This window comes from Penicillium malachiteum, assembly GCF_028827825.1.
Source record: "Penicillium malachiteum strain IBT 17515 chromosome Unknown utg000005l:1.0-9002435.0:326005.0-9005861.0, whole genome shotgun sequence".
Classification (NCBI taxonomy): domain Eukaryota; kingdom Fungi; phylum Ascomycota; class Eurotiomycetes; order Eurotiales; family Aspergillaceae; genus Penicillium; species Penicillium malachiteum.
The window spans coordinates 5,205,960-5,232,973 of NW_026643099.1; the positions used below are offsets into that span (position 1 = coordinate 5,205,960).

Below are 27,014 nucleotides of genomic sequence, written 5' to 3' on the forward strand. Positions count from 1 at the left end.
ATTCTGTGAGAAGGCGGTCCTTAAATGACCTATCTAAATGATCATACGATCAGAGTCCTGGGATTCAGTACGGAAATTTTGGAAACTTCAAAAAAGTTCATTCATCAAATATTAGTATGCGCCAGACTAAAACAAGCTAATAAGCATGCTTCACTGGAAAAAGAAAGATTCGCTGACGAGGCTCAGGTCACCGGTACGTGCAAGAGACAAAATGCCAGAAACAACTTAAAATGTGAGAAAGCTTGCCAAAACATCAAAAGCAAAATCCGAAATTGATGAGTAACTGCATTCCTAAAGTCTGGGCATAGGTTCAAGCGTGCATGGACAGACGGGCAACGGAATTATCTGTAGATGGGTGTAGGTGGATCATCATCATCAGAATCGAGTTCATTCCATGGGACACCGTCTCTAGGCTCTTCACCCAGCTCATCGGTATATGCACGAATGAGTGCCGGCTGGATGTTCTTCGGCGCCTTGTGAATTGCCAAAGACATGGCATCCATCTTCTCTTCAACCGCATCGACAAGTGAGTTTCGAGCATCAAGCTTTTTGAGGACGTAGGTGGCCTTGGGTGTGCTCAGCTCCTGCTCAATACTTTCAATCCCGGAGAGCAATGCAACGGTGTTACGCAATTCCTTCAAAATTGGATGATTGTGGTCGGGAGTGACTGGTTCAGTGACATCAAATGAAACCTTACGTTTCTTGGGAGTTTCTAAAGCAGAGCTTGATGATGCTGGCTCGGAAATTTCAGATGCTTTGCGCTTGTTGGTCAACTTTGTGGATTCAGTCTCTCGCAGCTTCGCAGTCTGTGTAGTTTTGGAGCCGTCTTGAGGATCACTGGTTGATGCCACCTTGGGTCTGGCACGTCTTCTGGGCACGACTATCGCAGCGTCTAAATCTGAGTCATCACTCTCGGAGTCAGAGGCTGATATGATGCGAGCGGATAATGGATGCAACTTGTCGGATTTCTTAGAAATAGGTGGCTCCTTCGTCTTGGATGATTTGTTTGAATCGGTGGTAGCCTTGCCTTTTGCTGGAATCTTACGCTGAGCAGGCGTCTTTGGCTTGGCAGCTTTATCAGCTTCTTCAACAGCTTCAGGTGAGGTATCTGATTTAGAAGTCGATTTGGCTGCAGTTTGTGACTTCTTTGGAGTCTCAGGCCTAGCAGTGGTCTTTTTTCGACCCGCAGCCCCTGGCTTAGTAGCCTTTTCCGGCTGAGTATCATCCACAGGATCGTCATCTTCGGCAACACCCCCATCCTTAACTGCAGGCCCAGATTTGGCGGCTACCTTCTTCTTGGGCGCCGGCTTTCCACTAGATGCTTTGTCTGGAGGCGATGCTTTGGTTTCACAAGCAGTATTGCTCTTCCCTGAAGCCTTGTGACCGGGAGAAGGTTTAGATTTTGGAGAAGCCTTTGTCTTAGCACCTTGTTTGGGTCCAGTAGGCTTTTTTGCGTCCTCCGTCTCCTGCGCAGCAGTGTCGTTCTTCTTTGCGTCCTTAGGCTTGGCAGGCGACTTTTCATTGCCTTGAGCCTTTCCCTCGTCCAGTGTTTTCTTTGAAGTTGGTTTTTTAGCCTCAACGGTAGTATTTGACGTGGCAGTCGTTTTGACTTCGGAGGTCTTTGGGTCTTTGGCTGACTTAGCTGCTGGACCAGCTACCGCATTTGATTTGACTTCTTCTTTTTGTGTGGAAGAGATGCCCGAAGGGTCAATCAAATCATGTCCAGAGTCTTTCTGGGCCTCGGACTCAGCCTGTTGATTGGATTTGGGGATTTTTTCTGCTTGAGCATTTGGTGGGACCTTTGCCAGGGTATCTTCTTTGGTGGAAGGTTGAGCCTCAACCCCAGAGTCCAAACCGGAGGAATCGTGTGAGCTTGCTGTAGCGCTGTCTTTTGCCACTGTGCTGGACTTGATAGTCGTCTGCAAGTCAACTGAAGATTGTGGCTTGGCGTCAGCATCGTTCTTCGTATTTGAGGACGCAATGATAGGTTCGATAGCAAGTATGACGGACTTGTATCTGGCAGACGACTGAATCAAGGGTTCCGGTTCTCCAGACTGGGGCTCATCCGCCACGGGTTGTTGTTCAACGGTCTTCTCGCTCATCTTGTGAGAGCTTGTTTCACCCGGATTCTCCGATTCTTCAGTGGTGGGACAGCTTAACTTCTCAGGAGACATTGTAGACGATCAAGGGGTTGAAACGAAAGGTTATGAGCGATTGAGCGGTGATTGATGCCTAATAAGATGAGGCTAGCGTCAGACTCCTATAAAGGCGAAACGAAGTAGTATAATGCTTACTAGGAAGAGTCTTGCTTGATGGTTGCAAACGCCAAATGTGTTGATGGTAGAATATGAAGAGAGACCGGAACAAGGAAAACGAATAAAAGCTTGTAGAGATGCGGTCTTAAACGCGAGTCTCTAGTTTGTAGGAAGATTCCGGTTTAAAACGATGGGTGTAAGTGTGTTGACATCCATCTCTCTCCTCTCACTTCCATCCCCTCTCTACCCACTTCTTACCCCCAAATACGTCCTAAGTCCCCACCTTCAAATTCGCCCTGTCAAAACGGGTTTGTTTATTTTCTCTGTCTGAGCCGAGCATGGAACTGAAGACCGAGAATGAAAAGGCCCTTCCCATGACACCTGAATTCGAAGATACAACTGAGTCTCACCACCATTCCCAGCTTTTTGTTGACGCCAGCCAAAGACAGCACTCTCCATTTAGCCAATCCAATTCTGATCTATCAGGATTAGGTATTGAGTCGCAACTCCCAAGCCCCCAGCCCGGAAACAGCCCCCAGCACGGAAACGCGTTCTCTCGACTGAAGCCTCCGGACGTGATGCCCACTGAAACAAACGCCTCTGAAACTGAAGACTGGGAAATTCATGGTCAGTAGCGGTTCTCCATCCTTCTAGGCTGCATTTATCTTTGAGTTATTTCCATTGGACGCGTTATCAACTGACAACAAACAGAAAAATCAGGCAACTCAGGCACCTCAGGCACCACTAGCCCCGTTGAAGTAGCTCGTCGTCCCCACGTACTTCGCAAGATGTCCAGTATCGACTACAACAACGTGCTTGGAGTCCCTGGGAAGAGGAGTCAGGATTTTCAGTCAAATGAGGATGTTTCAGAGCTTTCGGACCCCTTCGATGATGAGAGTGAAAAGTTGAATGTCACCAAGAGACGCGTGTTCACTGAGCCTCTTCCTGCGGACATGACTACACCCAAATTTGCCAGCCCTCGCGACACCAATCCCATGAACACCAGAATGTTTACACCGGACCCTTTTGACATGGGCCTTCCCGATACGGGCCTTCCTGACGCAAGCTCTGAGGATGCCAATCGTTCGGGACCCACTAAAGGCAAAAAGCTGTCTCGCTTTGCAATTCTACGAGCCAAGCTTAGTACGAAGGATTTGCACAAAGAGAGCGCAAAACAAGAATTTGCTTCCAATGCGGCAAAGCCTGCCATGCCAGCTCATCGAGCTTTCACAGGTAGCGGGATACCCAGCCCCTCTTTTAATCTCCACGGAAACAAAGCAAAGCAGCCCTTGAACCCGGCCAGAACCCAGAAAATATCAGCACCCACTCTCATACCATCTTTGACGAGTGGCCAAATTCCTCAAAATGCGCGAAGAATACCTGTTCCCCCACCTGGAATGCTTTCCAATCTTCATGGAACATCAAGCCAGAGTCGTCGAAGCAGTGCGATAGAAAGCCAGGCCAAGACTCAGTCCGAGTTCACCAAAGAAAAGCCTGAGTCGGTAGCTAAGATGGCAAATCGAACACTCTTTCAGAAGCGCCCAGGAAATGTTGCAGCTCCTCTTTCAATTGGAGCTGCCTTGAAGAAACCATTACCCGCAAAACCGGTCTCTCCATCGGATACTCCTGTCTCTAAAGCTTTGCCGCCTAAAGCACGTCAAGTTGTCGAGGGAGAGGAAAAGCTCAAGTCTCTTCCAAAGAGTGAGTCAAAGCGTTGGTCAGGAAAGTTGCAGCTCCCAACTTCCAAGAATGAATCTCCTCAGACCCCAAATCAGAAGGGTTCGAAATTCCTTACACGCCTGGAGAAGCCGGAGACCCCATCCAACACACCGAAGAGTGTCGATCTGCAAAGTCGCAACACAACTGTTCAAACTCAAATTGATGACATTAAGGACAAACTCCAATCAATCCAGCGTCAGTTAGATTCTGGGGCAGCTAACATGAGTCGAAAAGTCGAAGATCTTTCGACTTGGGTTGGTGATCACCTCAAGAATCAAAGCGAAGCCACCTCGGACCTAAACCGTACCAACGCCGATCTAATTGCGAAGCATTCTCAGATGTCCCGTGAAATATTGAAATTTCAACTTGACGTCCGACTCGATATCGGTAACATGGATCGGAGATTGTCAATTTTTGAAAACAAGGTTCTGGATGATCTACAGAACGAAGTTCGATCTCTGGCGCGGGTGTGCGAAGAACTGAATGAGAAAACTGAGCTACTGATGGAGAAATGTGCTTTCGACGGTACCCAGAGCTTCATAGAACAACAGGAGGAGAAAATCAAGGATATCGAGTTACAGATTGCCTATTTGAAGGACCGCTCGGCCAACGTGACCTCTCATGAAATCGCTCCTTTCCCAGCAGCACGACAGGTCCCATCGCGCCCAAGCCTCTCTAGCCATGGGAGCATCGAGCCTCTGATTAGACAAGTGAGGCCCATACCTTCAATTCCATCGGAACCTATTCAGGAAAGTCCCGACCGCCCTCGGGCTCCTTCCATGTCAGAGAACAAGCCGCTCGGCATGTTTCCACGCAGCGTCTCGGTGACTGGAAAGGGTTTCCTGAAAGGCATCAAGGATATTGCCTCCAGCTCTCCAGATGCGACCAAGGAGAAGAGTATTGAGAAAACCAAGAATAACGAGGATGCTAAGAAATGGAACATGTTTGGACTGCGCCGTCGACGAGATTTCAGCGATAACTCTGCCAAGTTCGGTTGGTCTCCTCGTCCACGTCGGGCAAAAGATCCTCAGGCTTCGGACGTCACTAGGTCCCGATCTTCCTCACCTCCAGGTCCCCCGATTGTGCGAGATATTTCTTACGGTGTCGAGCGGAGACCTACTCCATTCCCGACAAGCCTAACTCAACCCTCGTCAGGGAGCCAACCGGATGACTCTGCTACAACCTCCCATGACACTGCCACTGAGCCCTCAAACTTAGTTGTGGAGCTAGAGAAGAGTGTCTCCCAGTCGTCTGCTGATGCTGTTGTCGAAGAGAATCCGCAGGAAATTTCATCAAGTGAGACTGTTCATCCGGTGCGAGAGGAGACTCCTGAGTCCGAGAAGGAGGTATCTGCTTGTGAGCCGTCATCCCCAGATACAGTCGTTCATCAACCTACCGCTACAGACGGTATTGCAAAGCAGCCAGTTTCAAGTGATGCCGAGCAGGACTGGGATCGAGTTTCTGTGCGGGAGTCCAAGGTGAATGAGGGTGACAACCAACCCCCACCTGGAATGTTTTGAGATCTGCGATTAAGAGAATTGTTTAATGTTTATGTCAGTTGGTTTGTTCTCCGAGTATTGAAGGAAGAAAAAGGGTTACAGAAATGAGGTTGGTTCGGTTTTTTTGCCAAGTGATGTCGCGCATAGGTTATGTCTACGAAAAGAAGGAAGCTGATTTTGATTGATGGTGGAAATCGTATCTGACGATTTGATTTTCACACATTTGTACCATTAATGTACACTATGTATCACAGATTGCCCACAGCAACAATATGAATTGTTTTAGTTCAATTTTCTATGAGTGCAAGACACCACGGTAAATAATAGCCAGGTCCGAGTCAGCGTCCATATGTTCGTGCTTGCATATTTGCTGCTGGGGTTACCATCCAGATGTCTCAGCTCCTTCCAAGTATGCCAGCCCATACGTACTAGTTAAGACTCAATCAAATTGCAGCTTCAGATCGAAAAATCATAGGCTGATTGAAGGCATGTGTTAAATCAAGATTACCTACTCGTGGGCTCTCCAACCAATTTGGACAAAAACACATTGAAAATTTCCCTGTTCAGTCCCTCAGACTCATCCACCTCCTGAATCAAATTCCTGGTAGCAACAATCCGCTCAAAACTCCATTCTTGAAATAGTTTATCTAAATCAAGCTCTCTGAACACTCCCTGGACTTTCAGAACCTCATCGCTGTTCTGGCTACCGTAGAAGGTCTCGAGAATACTTCTCTGACTTTGATTGCACCTCTGAAGAGCTTCTAAAATAAGCCAAGTCAATTTGTTCTCCTGGATATCATTTCCCATTTTCCCTGTGATACTGGGATCTGCAAACACATCTGTATAATCGTTGTGTGCCTGGTAGTATTGCCCAAGATGGAGCGCTATTCTCCACACTTCCTTTAGATTCTTTGGCGTTGCAAGCTGAAGATAAATTAGAGGAAGCACCAGCGGTGCATAAAAGGTGTAGGACGTAGTTTTTCGCTCAGTGATGAACTCATATTTCTCTTGAGTAAACTGGGATAGTCCCCCGTAATGTCGAGAGGCTGTCAACAGGTCATATGATTGACCTAGTTCAACCTGCAATGCGGTCTCTTGAAACAACTCGACTAGATCGTGGTATAAGGGGTGCTCTTTGAAGTATATTTTGAGAATGATGTAGATTGTAGAGTTGAGAAGACACCCGTCATTGACGGCCATCATTCCAATCTCCTCGTGGCGATACCAGCATGGCTTTCCGCGGCGCGTAATCGAGTCGTCCATAATATCGTCCCACATTAGGAATGCGGCATTGAGGATCTCGATTGACCAGCCAAGAATAATGAGATCCTGTGTCTGTTTTTCTCTCAGATGGTCATTTTTTAATATCTTTGCTGTGTCGAGGACTGTGGAGCATCGGTAGAGTTTTCCACCTTGGATGTTGAGGAGGAGACACTATGGGTAGGACAAAAGTCTGTTAGCGCACGAAAATATTTTTTGTATATTCCAGTTTACTTGCTTTCTTATACGATTTAACTGCATCAAGCGGGACTCCCGAGTCGAGGAAGTGTGTCGCAAGAGTTTCAGCAAGGGTCACCAGGGTGGCTTCGAATTCAGGACGCTCTGCCCTAGACATGTTGATGTATGAAGAAGCACAACCTGAATCTTGGAAAGTGATTGCTTTCAAAAAAGAGGAAAGATGTGGACGTAGATCGGGCTCTGTGAACTCCCTATTTGGGACAGTCCTTGCGCAGGTCACGGCGTCGGTGTTTTCTCGACCTGGGTCAGGAGGCGTGAATGAAGTACTTGAGCTTTAGGTAATTCTGGTAGTCATACGAATGGCAGGTTTCATGCTTAAATAGGACTGGTTGGAATATGACTATTCATGGTCAATGTTAGTTTCATGTGTGAAACAAGGTGTATACCATGTTGTCCAACATGAAGGCCGAGTATCCGGGGGTGAGGTGGACCAACTTGAAGCACACGCATGGAACAGGGATCTTGTAGCATTAGTCTGCAGTACATAACCACCTGGTTTAAAAACTTGAACTTACTACTTATGTTTCGCTCGAGGACACATACTAGTAGACAGATCTCAGATGGATTCCCTTGTGCGGGTAGACCACGGGCTATTTTACATGTGATTCATGTGACCAAGTAGAAGGAAAGTCGCTTCAAATTTGTATACATGTCATTTTAGATATCAAACTATTCCATCTGTAGGTATTCACAAAATCACCGTGTCGTCTATTTTGTAGCATTCATCATCTTCTCAATATCAATGGCCGCATCGCGGACCTGCGGACAGTAATGCTTGCGTAATAACTCGCCTTCCCAAATCGACCCAGCAAACACATTCGTACCTTCAACATCATTTGCGTAAGCATTGAAAACACCATCGCCCTTCCGCTCATCAGAGTGCCAAAGTGACGAGATGTGTCGCCCGTGGTGCCTGGAGACTTGGGTCATAAGTGAGAGTGACGCAAGGGCCGACTTCTCGGGAAGCTGGAGTGAGGTAGTCATAATGCGCTTGGCGAAGCCGGCAAGTCGGCCAGCTGGTGGGTTTCCATGGGCCCGAGAGAGAAGAGTCGACTGGAGACAGCGAAGAACCAAAACCATGGGGGTCTGGAAGTTGACCTTGTTTTTGGTTCGAATTCTGGTGGACTCTTCGGGAGCATTGGGGTCTGGAAGACGGAGAGAAGTATTGGGATTGAACTCGACATCCGGGTTGATGGATAGACCGTATAGGCTTCGGTATAGATGTTTAATGAAAAAGTTGAGATCCAAGTGAAGAGTTTGGGCGGCCTTGCTAGTGTCTTGTCCATCAAGCAGAGCAAAGGCAGTGACAATGCACAGGAGGGCTTCGCGTCGGGTATCACGAGTGGTAGTATCTTCATCTTCGTCTTCATCCTCATCACCTCCTTCTTCTGCCTTCAATTCCTCACGCTCTGCATGTCCAATCAAATCCTTCATTGCCTCCAGCAGGTCACCGAAGAAGTCCTGATTGATGAGACGGGCGTACTTGGCGAGACCCTCCAGAACGGGACCCATAAGATGGGGAATTCTTTGCTTCAGAATGCGGAAGTAGACACCAAATACAAGTTTCAAGGTTTCGGCTTGATTCTTATCACGCTCCTCATGAGAGACCAGCGCATCTGCTTGTTTCATATCTTTCTCGACTATCTTCCGCTCTTTGTGCACCTTGCGCTCGCGTTTTGTGCGGAACTCGCGCTTCGGCTTTTGCTTCTTGGTGCGAACAGGCGCTCCCTCGTCCTCACGGTCAATCCGGTCCTGGGATGCCTTGAATGTAAATTCACCCAGGAGACGGAGATGAAGGAATGTATCCAAGACACTCTCGTGGATGCCGAACTCTCGGGCTTTCATCATCTTTGCTAGGAGACGGACGGCTTCGAGAGAAACGACACCGTCAATATCCTTTGCAAAAACATCCTCCACGGTCTCACGACACTTTGCCATGTCGGCATCCACATTTTTCCGTGCCAGTCGGTTGACAATGATCTTCAACAATTCAGTCCGGAAATTGAAATGGGGCACAGCCTGAAGCATAGTGCAGGCGCAATTGATGGCCATAGTCTTCAGACTGGCGTCCTTTTCAGAGATCTGACCGCGACCAGGCTTGGCCAACGCGGCTAGTTTGTTAACATAGTTTCTGTATCCGGAAACGAGACCTTGTTCGAAGTCGCGCAGCTTGCGCACATCCTTTGAAACCTTGGCAGCCTTGTCCTCTTCGGTAAGAGGGCGAATGCGATATCCTGGAATAACATCCTTGTACACCGCAGCCTGTGACGCCAATGCTAACTTCTTGACTGTGACTGGCGAATCTGGGTTGTCTACCATATCAGCCATTGTCTTGAACAAAGCAATGTGATCCTCGGGATCCTCGTTGATCAACGACGCAATCCGAGCCAGGTCCTCCTTGGCTTGCATGATTTGCACCTTTATGGGAATCTTAGGCTTTGGTGGCTCGGCTTCCTCCTCGGATTGCTCATCACCGGATCCATCTTCCATCTCGTCATCGTCGGTTCCCAGAAAGCTGTCTGTCTCATCCGCTGCATCTTCTGGCTCTGTAGCAGTTTGAACGAAACCCTCGGAGGTTTTGATAGGCAGTCGGGTGAGTTCGTTGTCTTTTTTGTTCGTTTTGCGCGGGCGGCGCTCGTAGTCCTGCTCGACGTCCCACTCATTCTCATTGGTGTAGAGTTCGGCATTCCGCGAAGAAGGCTTGCCTCCTTCTGTAGAAGGACTCAATCTCCGCCTTTTTACTGATTGTCCACGCGCCATTTTGTGTTTTTCAAAAGCGTTAAATCTGCGAAAGTCTAAGACTCGCAAAGCTCTGCGGCGGGAAAGGCGGTGCGGAACTAAAATTTTCTGCCGCTATTTTTTCCCTCTCCGCCCAAATTTTCTCATATCAAAGATATCTGCAGCACGACAACTTCAGCTTTCTGATAATCCAGCAACCGCCAAAATGAGATCCCTCACAGAAGAAGAGCTGCGCACTTTCCTGTCTAAGCTTGCAATTTACTGCAGCAGCAATCTCTCAGAACTGATCAAATCGACCGCCGATGATTCCAACGATGAGAACTCTCGCATGGTTTTCCGCATACAGGGAAACCGTGTCTTTTATATGCCCCTTCGCCTGGCCAATTTGGCTACTTCTATCCCTCGAGCAAGCTTGTGAGATCCCACGGAATTTTTGCGTCTGTAAAGACCGAGACCTAACCGTTTTATAGGCTGTCCTGCGGAACCATGATGGGCAAGTTTACTAAGACCGGCAAGTTTCGTCTTGCTCTCACGTAAGTAGAACCAGTCATGAGCTTTCAATATCCATTTTATATATGTGCTGATACTTGGTAGCTGTTTATCCGTCATAAGCCCCTACTCCAGGACAAAGATTTGGATTAAGCCCAACGGAGAGATGCCTTTCCTCTACGGTTCCAACGGTACGGATCTCAATCGAAACGAAGTGAAAGCGCCATTTTCTGATAGCAATTTTCTTCCAGTTGTCAAAGCCCACGTCGGAAAGATCTCAGAAGACTGCCCCGAGCACAGTGGTTGCATTGTATACTCCATGGATGGTATGTCCCCTCCAATTCCAAGTTCGTGAATTCTGCTAACTATTCCATTTCGATAGATACCCCCCCTTGTACGTGTCTATTCCGCCTTTTCTAACCGGTATACAACTAACCAAGGAAACTTTTGTCTCGTGTATAGGGATTTGGAGGTGAGTCGTATTTGATTGCGCCATATTTATTTTTCTATGCTAACCTATCAATCTAGTTACTGCCCGTTCGAGCGCTGAAATGCGTAAGCTTGAGCCAACTGCTATTGTGTTGTTCCGTCAAGCGGATGTTGGTAAGTCTAATTGGTTGAAATTCGATACTTCTTCATTTACTAATATGTCTTACAGGAGAATATTTGCGCGAGGCATGTTGCCCCTGCTTGAAAAAGCCTACGCCTACCCTGCCTCCTGAATTATTGCTGACTTTGTTTATAGGAGGATACCCTTTTCACTACCTAAAGAATCTATTCGGGTGGAAATTGGATTGGAGTTATGGAGTTACGAGTTGTCAATACAAAAGTGTTCTTCCAACTTGAATGCCCAGGTCTATCGCCATAAATATCATTGTAGTGGTATTACCCGTATCAAAATACTATAATCTTCGAACAAGATGATGCACAAAAACTGTAACTGTCACCGTCAATGCCAGTGATGACCGTGCTCCAGAAATAGAGACTTTTGTAACCTTGGAATTCGAATGTCAAACTACATAGTACTACTACTAGTATTTATTGCCTAGATGGTGGCCCACACGTGCATGATCCTACAACTTCAGGTTTTAAATGCCCAGGTTACGATATCAGTGGGTAGGAGTAGTCAAATGAGCTTAAGCATATGTCTATTATAGACTTTAAGTTAGAACCCGTCTATGTCTAAATATCTCTCAGAGAGTCTCAAAGATCTGGAATGTTAATGGAGATAAGATAAGATAAGTTAAATGGAAGCCTTAGGCATCAGCTGAGTAATCGACATCGGAGCCTTAGGTGCAGCCCTGGAGGCCTATGTGCCAGGCATAGACACACATCAGACCAAGAAGTGAATGAACAGAGATTCACCAGAAATCACCACACCTCAGAATTAATTCCGCTGTAAGTTCCGCGCTCCCTCTCTCTCTCACCCCACTCCCCATCCTTTTTTCCCGCTCCATCTTCAACCTCCCAAACCACCACCATGACCGAAATGAATCGCGAGAATGCTTTGTCTGTCCTTGCATGCTTTGAGCCACCTAGTAATGAGGGGCCTCCAGATGCAGCTGTTCAGCAGTTCGTCGAGCAGACTGGAATAACTGCAGACGAGGCCTTGGATGTATTTCTCACCTGCCCACTTCCACTCCGCGCTCCGCCCCGCCTTGGTGCGCGGAGGCATCTCCGCTCCGCTCTTCTATATGTATCTTGGACTAGAGCTAACATGATGTTATAGTGGCTGTCTCGTTGCCCTGGTCTGACTTACGGCGAAGTTGCTTAGTGAGTACCTATTCCATTTCAGCCTGAGCCAAATTTGCGAGCTTTATCCACCAATATCTCAAAGTCTTGTTTTACCAAGATGGACTTCGTTTTATCTTGTGTTGTTGTTCCGTCCTATGTCGATGGCAATATGCATGGCACGTGCGAATCACGCCGTCCCATCTATTCCAGACTGACGCCTATTTCCCATCTTTCCCATCCCCTCCATAAACTCCTTCCCTCTCTCCCATCTCCAACCACCGGACTTCAGTCTTGTCATTGCAGATCATCCAAAATGGAGCAGCTGCCTTTCCACGAGCTACGTATCTACGAGATACCAGTTTCCATCATGACCTTGTGCTTATTACCCCAGCAATGAGTCTCAGGCCCCTCGGTGTGCAGATGTTCTAACCAGTCTCCTTCTTTTAGTCACCGACAGCGAGTCGAAGCCCACATGGAGAATTCTGTCAATCAGATCTTCTCCAACTACCGTATGAATCCCATTCCCATCTTGAATGATATCAAGGATGAGCAAGCTAACAAGATCTCACAGATGGCGCCACTGACGAGCCCGACAAGATCGGCATCGACGGCTCGATGGTCTTCCTGCGCGACATCGAAGTCAAGCTAGACGAGATCGCCTGCCTCGCCATCGCCGAGTTCTGCAAGTGCCCTACCCTGGGCGAGTTCACCCGCGCCGAGTTCATTCAGGCCTGGGCTGCTCAGCGGTAAGTACACACTCACCCTAAGCCTACCCTCACTCATCTCACCTGGAACCCATCGAAATCGAATAAAATCAACTTACTGCCACCCTCTTTCATTCCCATACCCCTCGAATCTCATCTACTCATCCACTCATCTATCTCTCACTTGGATATCAATAGCTAATATCACTCACAGCATCTCCACCATCATGCAGATGAAGGCCTACGCCGGTCGCCTGCGCAACAAGCTCCGTACCGACTTGAGCTACCGTCGCACTGTGTACAAGTACACCTTCCTTATCTCCCGCGTGCAGGGACAGCGTCACGTTCAGCACGACATCGCCGTCGACTACTGGCGACTCTTCTTCGGCGATCCGGTTAGCAAGGCTGGCAACACTATGACCACTCCTTGGCTCGACTTGTGGATTGAGTTCCTGGAGGGCCGTGGCAAGCGCCCCATCAGCCGTGATCTGTGGGGCCAGATCGAGCTGTTCCTTATCGAGGCCAACAAGGATGAGACCTTCGGTTGGTGGGATCCTGAGGGAGCTTGGCCTCCCACCCTGGACGAGTTCGTTGCTTGGGTAAAGGCCAAGCGTGAGGAGGGTAAGATGGAAGAGTAATTTCTCCTCTTTTCTTTTTTTAACCCCTTTCTCTTCTCTTCTTTTCTTTTTGTCTTTTCGAGCGCCCCCGTTGGTTTTTCTGGTGTTTTTTTGGGGTGGCCTCGCTTTTTTTATGCCTTCGTGGCTTATTTCGTGCCTGCGTGCCTTTTCATTTTTTTCACGGATCAGAATGATATCCGTTTCTTTCATTGCTTTCGTTTCCTTGATTGCTTTCTCCCCATTGCGTGACTTGATGCATAAGATAACGGGTTCATGAATAACAGTACATAAGCAGGTAGATAGACTCTGCTATGATCTAAGAGTCAAGCGTCTCTTGGCTTAGTTTAGGGCTCTAAAAGGGTACATACACCCAATGGCTAAGATACATAGTGTTAATCCTAAGACACCAGTTCTGATATACTGGTTTTACTACTACTAGTAGCATTGTATAAAAATATAGAAAATCATGTAATATTGGGGAATTCCATTCATCATAAGATTGAAAGACATCAAGGCGAGAAAGATATTTAGCACACCGAGATGCGAGAATGTGTACACTAAGATTCAAACACCAGGGAGAAGTAGAAAAAAAAAGAAACATATGGGGGCATGACACAAAAGAAAAGGGGGAATAGATATCTGCAGAGAAAAAAAGGAAACCGCATATACTCAGCAAGGAACAAAGTGAGCGGAATATGAAAACGATTCGACGCTCGAACGAAGTTCCGAACTCGAGTTAATTATCTGCAGGATGCGACTGAGGCCCTAATTTAAGGGTAGTCGCGCTTCTAGTAGCCATCACGGCGGGGATCACGAGGATCGCGAGGATCACGGGGATCGCGCTGGTCGTAGCGCTGGAAAATAATATTAGTCACATATATCGAGGACGGATTAGGGGAAAGATAATTGAGCACTTACCTTGCGCAAAGCTTCAAGACGCTTCTTCTTAGTGTGGGTGTTAACGTAGGTTCCAATGAAGAAACCAACGATGTTGAAGAAGGGCACCCAGGTGTGCTCGGGAAGGAACTTCTGGGCAAAGGCCAGTGCCAGTGGGGAGGTAACCCAGCTGACCTTCATGACGGGCATGAAACCGGCGCGAACGGTGGCGCGGACCTGGTGGAAGGTGCGCGCACCAGCAATCACCGCCATGGAGCACAGGTAGACTGAGTTCTGGATGGGGGAGATCTATCGGAAGCGGAAGCGCGGTTAGCATTTGCGGGGAGAGGTGGTCTGACTACAACGAGGATGATAGAGAGCGCGCTCGCATATGAAATGGCCTTTGGATATTACCATAGCGATTGCGCGTTCGTATATCCATTATGAAAAAGAGGACTGGGAACTGGAAATACGTACGATCAAGTTGCTGACCAGGATCTGGAGGATCTTAGCCTTCAGACTGGTGCGACCGGCGAAGATCCGCTGCAGGATGCCGATAAGGACGTGGCCAAGAGGCGCAGCGATGAACATGCCGTACAGCGACATCTTAGGGATGCGCGAAGAGAAGTAATGACCATGCTTGCCGACATCATGGGCGAGGAAGGAGGCGAGCAGTTCTTGGAGACCGGAGAGCACACCGGAGGTGAGCATCTTAGTGCGCAGCGGGTTGTGCTGGAGCTGACGGAGGTAGGCCTGTGATCGACATTCTTCGGATCAGTATGGAATGCTGGGGGAAAGAGGTCGGAGACAATTGAATATTTTTTGCGCTTTCAAGTGACGCCAACAGCAAGCACTTGAGCCACCTTGATTAGGGAATCATACCTGGAGGTAACCGTTGGCGGTACTACCACCGGTCAATCGCTCACCGACAGCATGGACCAAGTCCTCTGGCTTACCGCCAGTGACGGTACGGATTGTCTCTTCTTGGAACTTGACGGACATGATGAATGCGCCTAATTGGAGAGTCAATGGAGACGATAACGGAGAAGTGAAGTTGGGGGGCGGGACGTGTTTGTTTATGAAGTTGGCGGCCCGAGAGGGGGCTGGGCCTAGTCTAATTTAACACATCCGAGGCTCCCCCACGAGACTCTCTATAGGAGCTGAAAGTGAGGGATTGGGTTATCCACATACCTGGGGAGAATTGATTAAACTGAAAGTATGCACATAAGTAAAAAGGAATTAAAAAAATCTGGGGAAAAGGGCGGTCTAAGGGTAAAACAGGTTAAAAGGGAAATTTGTAAAGAAAAGTAAAGTCGGCGAGATCCATCGATTCAATTGGCGGCTATCGGAACCCTCCGAGCTGTTGCTGTAACGACAAAGATTAGATATAGATATAGATCTAGTATTATAATGATAGAATTAAAAGAAATTATATAGTATATTCAGACGTCCTAGATCATTTACTATATCATAACAGAAGTAGTTTTTCAAGTGCTCACTACTAACTACAGTATAGGTACTCCATGAACTGTTCGGAAATGATACTCCGGCTGTTATGATCGGTAGATAGTATTACTCTTTTCGGTTGTCTCCAAATAACTGATATCGGCTAGATCTATGGATATATTTAGTATTTTGATGAGATCCATTTTACTGCATTTTCACTTATATTCTTCCGATATTTAATTAATATTCAAATGTTCAATTGATTCAAGCACTTGAGCACTTCATCCCAGATGACTTGACATACATTAACAAGGACCCCAAATCAACATCATGCTCCAACCAATCTGTCCTGCTTGGTAGGTCTGGCTATTTTGACATCTTCTAACGGACGGCCTTGGTCTTCGGAAATAACGCGCTGCTCAAATTCGTCGGCGACATTCGTATTATATGGCCCCTTACTCTCGTCCACCATGTTATCCTCGGTATAAGGCTTCTGACTATTGTCACCAGTCTTCGTACGATCACGAATACTAGTTCTCATTGAGCCTGATGGTTCTGAATCGAAATCAAAGTCTTGATGGCCTGCAAATCGAAATAAACATGGATGTGAACGTGGTGCTCATGCACGTGGAAGATTTGAACTCACCATTGTTGTGATCGTGTATTCGAGGATCAATCTTATTGGCTAGCTTTGATCCATGAGGTTGATGAATGCAAGATTTACCTGAGTCTTCAAGTTGGTTTTCGACTCTTTCTTGCTGATGGCCGAGAATGGCGTTTTCGGCTTTGTGTAGTATACCCGACATGTTCAAATGTTGATTCTATCGCGGATGGTACACTCCAAAATTGAATTTCACGTTATATCATGATATGAATGCGCATTTTATAGGTGAGAATTTCGTAATAGCAGGCTGAGATTCAGGTTCTATACCTATTAATATGTCATCTGAATCATGATACTGGCTAAATAGTCATATATATGACGTAACTCGTATTCGTACCTAGGTACTTTCTATCTGATAGTTGCATCAATGGGGGTTGGCCAGTTGTCTGGCGTCATAATATAGTCAGACCTTAATTTCAAGATCAGGCCAAAACTTGAACTCCAAGTCGATTATAGAAATTACTGTAGATACTACTGTCGGCATTGGCAGCATTACCCATTCCTTGGAAGAGGCAACAGTACCTCGGAAGACCTTCAGCGAGTTAAATCAAGAGGAACTATTAGCCCTGTTCCGAGTCCCATTTCGTACATTCTTTCCGGAGCCTTTCCAAGGTTATTCTCCAAGGTTGCACAAGGGATTGAAATAAGAGTATATTCAGAGGTTGCCAGGACCCAGCATACTAGTATATGAGTGCCTACTAGTAGTCTGTTGTTGACCTCACCCTGTTAAATGGATACTCCACGTGCTACCTAATAGATGAATGTATGTATGTTTACTTAATAGGTAACTTCCAAGATTCAAATTTTATAAGCCCATAGTACAAATATTTAAGCATAGACTCGGATGGATGCAGCTGTGATATTGATACTATGTAATAGCTTTACGTGGTAGCTTTCCAAGGTTACCGAGTATAATCTGGCATAATAAGTCCTCACATGTGCACAGTGCACGTATTATCTGTCGGTGTCTAGTTACCCACTTCCACTTATACGGGTACCTACATTGGTATCTAGAGTCATTTCACCAGGGGCCATGGAGTCACCCTATCATACTGCTATCATTTGGGTGCATTGACCTTTGATTGACCTTCGATATTGAATCGATTGATCGCGTGTGGCTGGACCAGAATGACTCAGCACACCGGGGTTGATCGCTTACATCATTTCTTTCTTCCCCGACATATTTTCCGGCTTCATCTTCATCAATAGCTTCTACTAGCAGGCAGTTCACAGATCAGTGCCCTGGGTGCTCCGAGCATCCGCCATTGTAGCTTCTCAGCTTCATTGTGCGACAGTTCGTTGTTTCTACAGTGCTCAGTGGACCACAGGTGAACCCTGCACGAATCCGGCATCATATCACACCCCAAACGGGAAACCAACCTCCCCAATTGCAGTATTGATTTTGCCAGCTACTCCTATACAAACCTCAACATCTCACCTTGGCTGTCAAGATGACGGCATCGGATCGAGGCTCCCTCAACCGCCGCTCCTCTACCCAACACTACCAGACCTTCGATACCCCGCCGCCAAAGTCGCGTGGACGGCCGAATTCCGGACAGTCGGAATCCTCCGCAGATGGCTCCCATGGAAATCCAGATGACAGCCCGGATCACAATCATATACAGTCGTCGCCTTTGCCTGGAAGGCAGATGGCAGTGTTGGCGATGATCGCGTTGGCTGAGCAAACCGCCCTTAACTCGATCAGTCCTTATCTTCCTGACATGGCTTCTACCTTTCCCGAGGTGGAGCCTAGTCAGGTGGGTGTTTATGTCGGAACGATTGCATCGGCATTTGCATTGGCACAATTCGCTACCAATTATTTCTGGGGATCGCTATCAGATCGCATTGGACGCAAACCAGTGATACTTCTGGGTACTCTGCTGACGGCGTTGTGTTTTGTTGCCTTTGGATTTTGCAAGACACTCGGCCAGGCGATCGCGGTACAAGCTCTCATGGGTATCGTCAATGGAAACCAAGGCTTGGTATCTACATGTCTGGGTGAAATTACCGACCGAAGTAACCAGTCGCAGGCATTTACTTACCTCCCTGTCCTTTATGGCATTGGAGGCATAACAGGTCCACTCCTAGGGGGACTTCTAGTTCTTGAAAACAACCCATTCACTGGGGAAAAGAACCCATATCCATACCTCGCTCCTAACTTGGTCTCTGCGGCTATTCTTCTTCTGGATTTTGGGTTGACAGCCTGCTTTTTGGAGGAAAGCTTAGAAGATGCCGAGACGCTACCTAAGTTTAGCAGAAAAGTTCGCAGTCTGTTCTCCTGGATCTGGCAATTTACCGGTCTATCACGGCACCCGACTTACATGCGAGTACCGGACTCTGCACTTCATCACGGTGCTGAAAATGATGACCACGACAGTGACTTGGACTCAGCCTCTGAGGTTTCGAGCCGCCTTGACCATCATGCCGAAGAACTGACCTGGGATGAGATTTTCACTCGTGACACCATCTTGCTACTCTTGACCTATCTGATTTTCTCATTCTGCAATGTCTCATTCAACTCACTGTTTCCAATCTTCGCGCAAGCCAAGCCTCCTGCTGGTCGCAAACTCACACCATCTGAGATCGGTCTTTCGCAGGGATTTGCTGGCATCGTGACAATCATATTCCAGATCTGCGTCTTCAATCGCCTTCGCGACAAGATGGGCAATCGATGGTCTTACCGCGCCGGCCTTTTTGGCTTTATCATCTCTTTCCTGTTGATGCCATTCATCGGATACAAGAGCAGCCCTAGCGAAGGATTGACTCGTCAGTCAGTACTGATGGCTGTGGAGTTATGCTTTGTGCTCTTGGTGAAGACTGTGGCCTCTGTAGGCGGCTTGACTAGTGCCCTGCTCCTGGTCACTAACTCTGCCCCCAACCATGCCGTACTGGGTGCTCTCAATGGACTTGCCCAGACCCTCTCAGCTGCTGGACGCTCCGTCGGGCCCTTTTTATCTGGAGGCCTGTTCTCATTGACCTCCAAGATCCAGCCTAAAGGTGAAGCTATAGCCTTTGGTGTCTTTGGCGCTGTCTCTTTCGTTGGGTTCCTCATGAGCTTTGGTATTCGTGGTCGATCACTCGAAGCCGAAGGGTGGACAAGCGAGAGTGACGATGGAAACTATAAATCCGATGACGATGAGCCGAACGGTGCATAGTTGGGATTCCTTGTGGTGTGAAAATCACTGACACGACTTCATGACCGATATTCTCTTTCCTTTTTTCTTTTCTTCTTGAGCCTTGCATTAGATTCATATCTATTAATCCTTTGAAAGGATCGATGGCGCATTTCTGTCGATCTTGCGTATGATGTTGGTGTTGGTGTTTGTCTTCTTGTGTGGCTGTATTCTGGCGATGATTTCTTTGGTATAGATGATTTTGAAGATTCTTGGTGGCTGTTTGTATTACAACATTTGAAAATTTGAAACCAATTTTGTACAACCTGGGAAGATTTAAGAAGCTTTAAGTCAGACTATAATGTAAAAAGAATTGAAAAATTTGAAACAGTTTCCTCGATGCCACCTGGGCAGGATTGATGCTAACTTAAAGATGCTGCTATCTTAACTCACACAAAATCATCATCACATCATTCTATAATACTTCATGTTATAACCACAATTCGGGATACAAGGCAAGTCTGAATTCCGAGCCGAGACATCACACCTCTCCCAATACCGGGCTAACAAAGGTTGCTTATGCCGATTGGGTCATGTCTCTCGGGATAAGCTTAACCATCAATGGCATCTTCTCCCACAGAGTGTAAGACTTCTGGTCTATCCAATCGAATTCTGGCTCGGCCAACTCCAAATCGAAGTTGAAGATGAGCCTGGACAGAATCAAACGCATCTCCACATAGGCAAGGCTGAAGAGGTTTTAAATTAGCGATGTTTTTTTCAGTGGAACAGGGAGTACATACTTGCGACCAATGCAGTTTCTTGGGCCAAAGCTAAAGGGCTGCAGTGCCTCCTTATGGTCGGACGCAAACCGGGGGTCATCGAGATGACGCTCCGGGATAAATTGTTTCGCGTGCTTGAAGTTGGACTCGGATTTATAGGTAGCCGCATGCGAGATCGAGACGATTGTCTATGTCTGTTAGATTAATGAAGTGCATTGTAGCAGAATATAAGATTCAAACCTACACCTCCAGGCACGAAATTTCCACCGATAGTATCACCTTGAGCATCAACAATGCGAGGAAGACCAACTGGGACAGGTGGGTACATTCTCAAAGTCTCGGTGAGAACTGCTTGAGCGTAGTGCAACTGATTACAGCTATCCAGATTGATTTCGCTTTCGGCCTTGAAGGCGCTTCGAACCTCCTCTTTGAGTTTAGCCAATGTCTCAGGGTTTCTCAGTAGAAGGTATGTTGCTCCAGAGAGAAGAGTGGCGGTTGTTTCCGAGCCAGCAATAATAAGGGTACTTCCATTTGAATAGAGTTCCCCGTGTGCAAATCCCTTCTCTGTGCCGTTGTATTTCAAGATATTGCCAAAGAAATCAGGTCGATCATTATCAGATTGCTTCACTCTAGCATCCACTTTCTCCATGGTCAGCTTATCATTGGTGGCTTTAGCGCGCAGAAGACTCTTTGGGGTCAATGTTCTCTTCAGGAAATCTCCACCAGGAACTCGACGAGCCACAGAGCTGTAAGCACCAGCTTTAATGTTCTTGAAGAGGATGCTAACCCATGGGTGGTAGTTAGAATTTTTTAAACAGTTAAAGGACTCGCCGAATGCTAAATCGCCGATGATATCGAATGTGGTGAAGTTGTACCAGGAAACAAGATCAATGGGCTTCTGTCCTTTCTCTGAGATCTCATGGAGGCGTTGAATAAAGAGATTAATGTAGCCTTGAATGATAGGTTCCTGGCCACGCAAGGAGTTATCGGAAAATGCGTGTGATAACAGGCGGCGGAAACGTGTGTGATCAGTATCATTGGATACAATGATACTCGGAGAACCACCAACTGTAGGGTTGTAGAATCGATAATCCTTTGGCTTCTGAGAATGACCAGGACGAGTTCCATAGATTGGCTTCCAGGCCTCGCCATCGGTTACGAATGAGAGTTCATCGGGGGCAATGCGGAAAACTGGGCCATATTTCTCGTGATATCTTGTGACCATCCCGGGGGCATCTCCAGATAAGATCATCTTCAAATAAGGAAAACGTGTTGCTGCCATAGACTTGGGTCCTGGGTATTTGGCCAGTGGATGGAAGTATAGGTTGTAGATGATTTGACTAACGAAATAAAGGGGAATCTAGTAAGATCATATCAAACGAGTTAGTTTCCTCTCTCCATTTATTATTATTATGTGGAACTTGAAAAGATACTGACCAGTATCAAAGACAACACCAACAAAGCCACGACTGGACGAAACGGCATGGCGCCCGAATAGTCAGGCACTCCAGCGATGACCGCCATGGTGAAGATGTTTGAAGTTGAAAAACTTCAAGCTCAAATGTTGAATTTCAATGAATAGTATGCCTTTGACTTGGAATAAATTGCCCTGAAATTTGAACCACCCAAGACCACAAAATAGCCATAAACTGACTGATGCTGAAAGTATTTATACCCTGATCCAGATGCTAATGTGACACGACCGGCCGAGTTTTGCATAAACACGACATTACAACGGGATAAATGAAATAGTACTCCGTACCTATATGTACTAACCCCACATCATGCAAGCATACGTCGCTTGAGAAGTCCAAGGCTGGAAAAAGAGGGGATGTCCCATAGCCACATGAAGCTTTTCCAGGTAGAGGTGAAGATCTGCCCTCTCTGGGGATGGTACGAGTTCCAGTTTCACCCACCATGAACAAAATTAGATTTGATTGAATCAACATTTGCGAATTGGGAACATTTGATCTTGAGTCATGATGTGAAAATTATGCACACGTGACTTCATACTCAACTTGCAAGGCTTCAAGTTCTTTGTTGAATGGTCGGTCAAAACTGAACTTGAAGTCTTCATCCATGCCAGTGGATGTTTGAAATGATCATCGGGATTCGGCAAAATGACGATCGCTCTATATAGACCTAGACCTTGAAACCTATACATGACTTGCATCTCCCTGCATTATAAGTGAGATATGATTGGTGAGTTATATCAATGGCATATGTAAAGACCGCATTTCTCCCGAGATTTATGCAAATTACTAGGATGTTATGATTGAGTTGTGAATTTGCACTAGGGAGATCGGCAAAGTCTCTACTTCTCAAGTTTCTGCAGCTACGTACGGGGCGGAATACTCCGTCACGGTGACACCAATGTCTGATGACACATTTGTGATATTCAGGAATCTCCCTGCAGAGTATATTTCTTTTGTCAGAAGGCTAATCTTATCTTATGCCCATGTGTGTATAGTACTTTGCAAAATCCTGAATTCTCAAGCCAAAGGCCAGATGCAATTGTATAGGCTCGAAGAAACCTGTTGACCAACTTGAAGGCCGCGTGTCAGGCAACTTGTTCAAATTAACCCCGCATTGCCTCCACATCAATAAAGATTGCAGAAAACTTGAAGCTGGGGGATAGGCTTGAATCCGTGTCTTAGTCTATAATGATTGCGCTATAATAGCTAGGTTCATTGTGGCTCTGGTATAGCAGCACCAGCCCGTAACCTCAACTTGAACGCAGCGATTTATGTAACCTGTTGGGCACATACATATGTACTATGTACTATCCCGATATTACTAGTATATCCCAGCAATCATCACCTGAGCCAGGTTGATCCACTTGGAATCAGTGGCAATGGCTCAATTCCGAGTCCAAGTCCAAGGTCTGATGTACCACAAACCTCAGAACCGTTGCCGCCCCGATGACAATCCATATTGTGTGACAGAAATAAAAGCCTGAGTCATGCTAAAGTCGCTCATATCCAATCAATCAATCCCTCTTACAATCAATTCCAAGCTTGAGGGATTTGACCCGAGCGTTTAATGACTCTGCAGCATTCTCTGTTGCATTCATACCAGTGCTTGTTAGTGGGAGCAAGTGGAGTGCACATGTGCATAATTATGTAGGGTGCTGAGCAGGGCGCCTAGAGACAAGAATATTCGCTCGAAAAATCCCCGATGCGAGGACATCTGGATGCTCTGCACATGGATCGATTTATACTGGCCAAGAATACATACTAGGTGGCTATGCAGACTTATCAAATATAGAACATTGAAATCTATCATACATAAGTAGTCTTACGAATGGAATCAGATATTGATACATATAAAGTGGTAATAGGTACAGGTGCCTGGGCGAGCGGGATTTCAATTATCCGCTATAAGACTCTTATCATTCAATTCACAAATTTCCAGGTTCACCTCCAGGGCTAGTTGCATATGGGTTTTGTTACATCTGGAATGTTGGAAAATACTTTAGTAATAAGTGCGCGGTGCTTTAAAAATCATGGGACTCACAAAAAGCAGAGACACCAAAATAATGCACTAGTATATGCTAGACCATCACTGCCAGTGGCAGGCCTGGGCTCAGGCTGAGGGACGTAGAGGTCTATGTATGAACATACAGAATAATTTGATATCGATCGCCCCGAGAGTAGTGTTCAAATGAATAGAGATTTGATAAGGCCTCTTGGCGTCGTCAATTGCCGGCACCGAAACGTTTTAATTTGATAGTTGAAACAAAATAGCTAATCTAGACTTTGAAAGCAATGATGATATTCATTAGAAAGCCATGGAGCTAGTAAGGGATATCAAAAATTCAAGCGACCTCGGCACAGATGGCACGAATCATCTCGTCGTCTAACAAAAGGTCAGATTCTCCCAGTCCTGGCGCTCGTCGCATAAGAAGGTCAAAAGGAATGACCAAAGGGGCACCGGATACAACATTGTTTTCATAGAGGACAGTCTGAACACACTTTCTAGTTGTAAGCGGATGGTTTCGTGATTGGACCAGGTCGTGTGTTTGGTTGTTGACACCAAACTTCTATCTCAACCCGGTAGCTCGGTAACCTCATTGTGTTCATAGTCACAATGAGTTGGGTGTAATGGTCATTTAAGATCTGCGAATTGCTGTACCCCCAGTTTACGTCGTTACGGAGCTGGGGCCTGGATTCTGATATACCAACTTCAACCCCAACCAGTGAAGGCCATAGTGTTTGTCCCTGGGAACTCTGTGAATCAATTGGTGCTATCCACCAATCGGGCTCTTTGCTGCATGTTCTGCCAGGTATTCTAGGTGATGGAAGGCTCTCTCAATGACCAAGATGGGATAACAAATTCATCTGAACGAGACAAACCGTTATTGCGGCAGAAAATTGACCAGCAATTTGGTTATGCTGAGAATCTTGAATAAAACACATTGTTTAGTGTGAAAGATAGCAGCTTTCAAACCATGGAAAAGGTCTGGATTTGACTCAATTGTTCGGAATAAGGTCAGGTTGATGTCTTGAACAAAAAGAAAGCCACAGTGCTCTTTCTCACATAACACACTATCCTTACTAACTTCGAGGGTTTCCTGCAGCTCTTGGAGGGACGGCGAGACGAGGATAACGGTGGTCAGAGGAATGCTGGTGTGTTCATCGTCGATGCCCAATAAGGAACTTTCGAGTTGCTGGCCATAACGAAGGCAGTCAGTTTTCTTTTGTATATATTAGCAGGAGGAAAAAAATGTAGAAGGGCAACTTACAGGCTGAAGGGGTCAATATGGTGGCTCCTAATCCATACATCCATACCAACACCAATATACGCAGATGGCACTAGACTGGATTTGGCAGATGAGGCGTGGGACAAGTAAGGGGAATGGTTTGTTATTTTTTTTATCTCCAGTGTACCAAGAGCTCTTCTTACAGGGTGTGCTGCCTAAATGGCTAGTAGAAAAAAATTATATATTCCTCTTTATTCAGCTATCTCTTGATTTAGCTATTAGTAGCATCTCTTTCTTTAAATATCTCTCACTTTTAGTTTAGATATCTCTTACTTTAGCCTTATATAATATTATTAAATTTTTATATTATGATAATGAAGTAGGTAACTAGTGGTATGTTAGATAATCAAATAAAGCTGTCAGAAGTAGGAAGTAGAAAATTCTCAGTAGTTTGGAAGAACTGGGTCGACTTTAGGGGGGAGTAAGTTCATTCATATTCACATCAGTAGCATAACCATAACTAGATATCCGATCGTCACCACAAGTAAGCATGCACTTCAACAGGCCACACATGGGGTTCTCGGTAAGCCCGACTTCAAGTTCGAGTTATTCCCGATGAAAACTTGAGCTTGAACTGGTTCTACTAGTACTAGTACTAAAAGAAAGACTTGGTCTTCTTTCCTTTCTTCATCCGTCAACCTTCAACTTCCATTATCAAATTGTCAAAGCTCATGACCTCTAGTACATGTCCTTCTCAAATATCGTTTTCCATCCCCAATCTATCAGCCTATCATCAACAGCTCCGCGGCGAAGCTAACTGTCTTGTCTATCACCCACCCACCTTGTTGTCAGTACGGATTTGTTGAAACACCGCCAAGACGATGTCTCATTCGGCCAAGTGTGATTGTTCACACTGTGTGCCACCACAAGAGTTGCTTAAATCTGCGGAAGTCCTCGGCACTTGGCGCACAAAGAATGATCTTTTCACTCACCGAATCAAGCAAGAGCTATCAGCTCTAAAGGATATCAGTAACCTTCTAGACACGCTTAAGCACAACTTGAAGAACCCTGTTCCAACCCGCGAGCTTGATACGGCAACAAAGAATGTTCTTGACGGCATTATCAACCGCAGAAGACGCCGTACCAGTGTTTTTAATGTCCGTGAGGTTCAGCTTGTTCTCTCGGCGTGGAAATACAAATGCAAACAAAAGGAAATCCCCCCCCCAAAAGTCTTTCTGAATTTGTGATTGAAGTTCTAGACCCCTTCACCTCAGGTGGAGCAAAGAAAGCTAAGTCAGACTGTCTAGCCAAACGCAATAAAAGAAAAACTCCAGGTGGTGACTTGAATCTTGATGAACTAGAAAGAGATCTCGCGAGCACTCTTTTTGAAGCTGAGACCCTCGACAAGTTCCGAGAGACCATTGCAAAGCATCCAAAAGGAACTTTCCACTTCGAATACGGATGTGCAACCTTTCATTACAGGGAGTTGGACGATGGGATCTCGTCAACTGAAAAGGGTGCTAGCCCCCAGGGCCCCGTTCAAGTGATCCCCGAAGAAGAAGAAACCAGTTCCAAACCCACAGACAACAAGGGAGATCCCATGGTGGAACTGCACTTGCGGATTCAAAAGCTGGAGGAGTCTCTTGGCATGTCAGATAAAGGTACGGATGAGGAGAGATCAACGTTTTTGGACCGCATGGAGTTCCTTGAGGCGGAATTTAAGCGCCTGCAGTGCGCTCAAGAGGAAATCAAACGATCCACTTTGGAACTGAAGGAGAAGCTCCATGAGCAGCCTTCCACACCTTTCTGGAACATTGACCTGGCCGACTAGATTATCAGTTGAATCCAAGCAAGGGAGCGTGTCGCCTATGATTTATTTTGCGGGGGAAGTCGAGATCGACTTATGAAGGAACTTTACTGCAACTAGGAGCCATGTCTCATCTCTAGTGCCATTGGAACTGAAAATTCTATTCAAATTCTGATATCCTTGCTCGCCTGTATCACATAGAAGATTAGAAACAGGACTCCGAGTCTGCATGTATTCTTTACAGTGATGTTTCCAAGCATTCTAAAAAGATTGTTAATCATTCTCCAGTACTGCATACGCTGACAATTACTGACAAATATAGCATTGTGATTTTAACTCCCCATTAATCACCT

The 27,014-nt window shown here is 46.3% G+C and overlaps 12 protein-coding genes across 12 annotated transcripts; 6 read left to right on the forward strand and 6 right to left on the reverse strand.

Annotated features, from left to right (window-relative positions):
* Positions 1-341: 341 nt before the first annotated feature.
* Positions 342-2,174, reverse strand: N7483_011956 (uncharacterized protein; the record flags this gene model as incomplete). Its single annotated transcript, XM_057095383.1, has 1 exon — positions 342-2,174. The coding sequence occupies one exon, from the start codon at positions 2,172-2,174 to the stop codon at positions 342-344; it is 1,833 nt and encodes a 610-aa protein (XP_056941354.1).
* A 419-nt stretch (positions 2,175-2,593) lies between these two features.
* On the forward strand, positions 2,594-2,890 carry N7483_011957 (uncharacterized protein; the record flags this gene model as incomplete). Its single annotated transcript, XM_057095384.1, has 1 exon — positions 2,594-2,890. The coding sequence occupies one exon, from the start codon at positions 2,594-2,596 to the stop codon at positions 2,888-2,890; it is 297 nt and encodes a 98-aa protein (XP_056941355.1).
* A 153-nt stretch (positions 2,891-3,043) lies between these two features.
* On the forward strand, positions 3,044-5,494 carry N7483_011958 (uncharacterized protein; the record flags this gene model as incomplete). The annotated part of the gene is made up of 1 exon (XM_057095385.1): positions 3,044-5,494. The coding sequence occupies one exon, from the start codon at positions 3,044-3,046 to the stop codon at positions 5,492-5,494; it is 2,451 nt and encodes an 816-aa protein (XP_056941356.1).
* A 483-nt stretch (positions 5,495-5,977) lies between these two features.
* N7483_011959 (FPP/GGPP synthase family protein) lies at positions 5,978-7,088 on the reverse strand (the record flags this gene model as incomplete). Its single annotated transcript, XM_057095386.1, has 2 exons — positions 5,978-6,907; positions 6,972-7,088. 2 exons carry the CDS (start codon positions 7,086-7,088, stop codon positions 5,978-5,980), a joined length of 1,047 nt encoding a protein of 348 aa, XP_056941357.1.
* Positions 7,089-7,699: 611 nt separating this feature from the next.
* N7483_011960 (nuclear export protein Noc3) lies at positions 7,700-9,751 on the reverse strand (the record flags this gene model as incomplete). The annotated part of the gene is made up of 1 exon (XM_057095387.1): positions 7,700-9,751. One exon carries the CDS (start codon positions 9,749-9,751, stop codon positions 7,700-7,702), a length of 2,052 nt encoding a protein of 683 aa, XP_056941358.1.
* Positions 9,752-9,935: 184 nt separating this feature from the next.
* On the forward strand, positions 9,936-10,769 carry N7483_011961 (ribosome biosynthesis protein NIP7; the record flags this gene model as incomplete). The annotated part of the gene is made up of 7 exons (XM_057095388.1): positions 9,936-10,144; positions 10,201-10,263; positions 10,325-10,410; positions 10,471-10,545; positions 10,602-10,613; positions 10,682-10,691; positions 10,748-10,769. The coding sequence occupies 7 exons, from the start codon at positions 9,936-9,938 to the stop codon at positions 10,767-10,769; spliced, it is 477 nt and encodes a 158-aa protein (XP_056941359.1).
* A 930-nt stretch (positions 10,770-11,699) lies between these two features.
* On the forward strand, positions 11,700-13,295 carry N7483_011962 (DCN1-like protein; the record flags this gene model as incomplete). Its single annotated transcript, XM_057095389.1, has 3 exons — positions 11,700-11,880; positions 12,525-12,699; positions 12,872-13,295. The coding sequence occupies 3 exons, from the start codon at positions 11,700-11,702 to the stop codon at positions 13,293-13,295; spliced, it is 780 nt and encodes a 259-aa protein (XP_056941360.1).
* Positions 13,296-14,062: 767 nt separating this feature from the next.
* On the reverse strand, positions 14,063-15,152 carry N7483_011963 (Mpv17/PMP22 family protein; the record flags this gene model as incomplete). Its single annotated transcript, XM_057095390.1, has 4 exons — positions 14,063-14,128; positions 14,193-14,459; positions 14,628-14,903; positions 15,033-15,152. The coding sequence occupies 4 exons, from the start codon at positions 15,150-15,152 to the stop codon at positions 14,063-14,065; spliced, it is 729 nt and encodes a 242-aa protein (XP_056941361.1).
* Positions 15,153-15,924: 772 nt separating this feature from the next.
* N7483_011964 (Collagen alpha-5(VI) chain) lies at positions 15,925-16,402 on the reverse strand (the record flags this gene model as incomplete). Its single annotated transcript, XM_057095391.1, has 2 exons — positions 15,925-16,178; positions 16,243-16,402. The coding sequence occupies 2 exons, from the start codon at positions 16,400-16,402 to the stop codon at positions 15,925-15,927; spliced, it is 414 nt and encodes a 137-aa protein (XP_056941362.1).
* A 1,309-nt stretch (positions 16,403-17,711) lies between these two features.
* N7483_011965 (uncharacterized protein) lies at positions 17,712-19,415 on the forward strand (the record flags this gene model as incomplete). Its single annotated transcript, XM_057095392.1, has 1 exon — positions 17,712-19,415. One exon carries the CDS (start codon positions 17,712-17,714, stop codon positions 19,413-19,415), a length of 1,704 nt encoding a protein of 567 aa, XP_056941363.1.
* Positions 19,416-19,950: 535 nt separating this feature from the next.
* On the reverse strand, positions 19,951-21,676 carry N7483_011966 (cytochrome P450; the record flags this gene model as incomplete). Its single annotated transcript, XM_057095393.1, has 4 exons — positions 19,951-20,119; positions 20,174-20,340; positions 20,397-21,512; positions 21,590-21,676. 4 exons carry the CDS (start codon positions 21,674-21,676, stop codon positions 19,951-19,953), a joined length of 1,539 nt encoding a protein of 512 aa, XP_056941364.1.
* A 4,376-nt stretch (positions 21,677-26,052) lies between these two features.
* On the forward strand, positions 26,053-26,685 carry N7483_011967 (uncharacterized protein; the record flags this gene model as incomplete). The annotated part of the gene is made up of 1 exon (XM_057095394.1): positions 26,053-26,685. The coding sequence occupies one exon, from the start codon at positions 26,053-26,055 to the stop codon at positions 26,683-26,685; it is 633 nt and encodes a 210-aa protein (XP_056941365.1).
* Between the last annotated feature and the right edge of the window lie 329 nt (positions 26,686-27,014).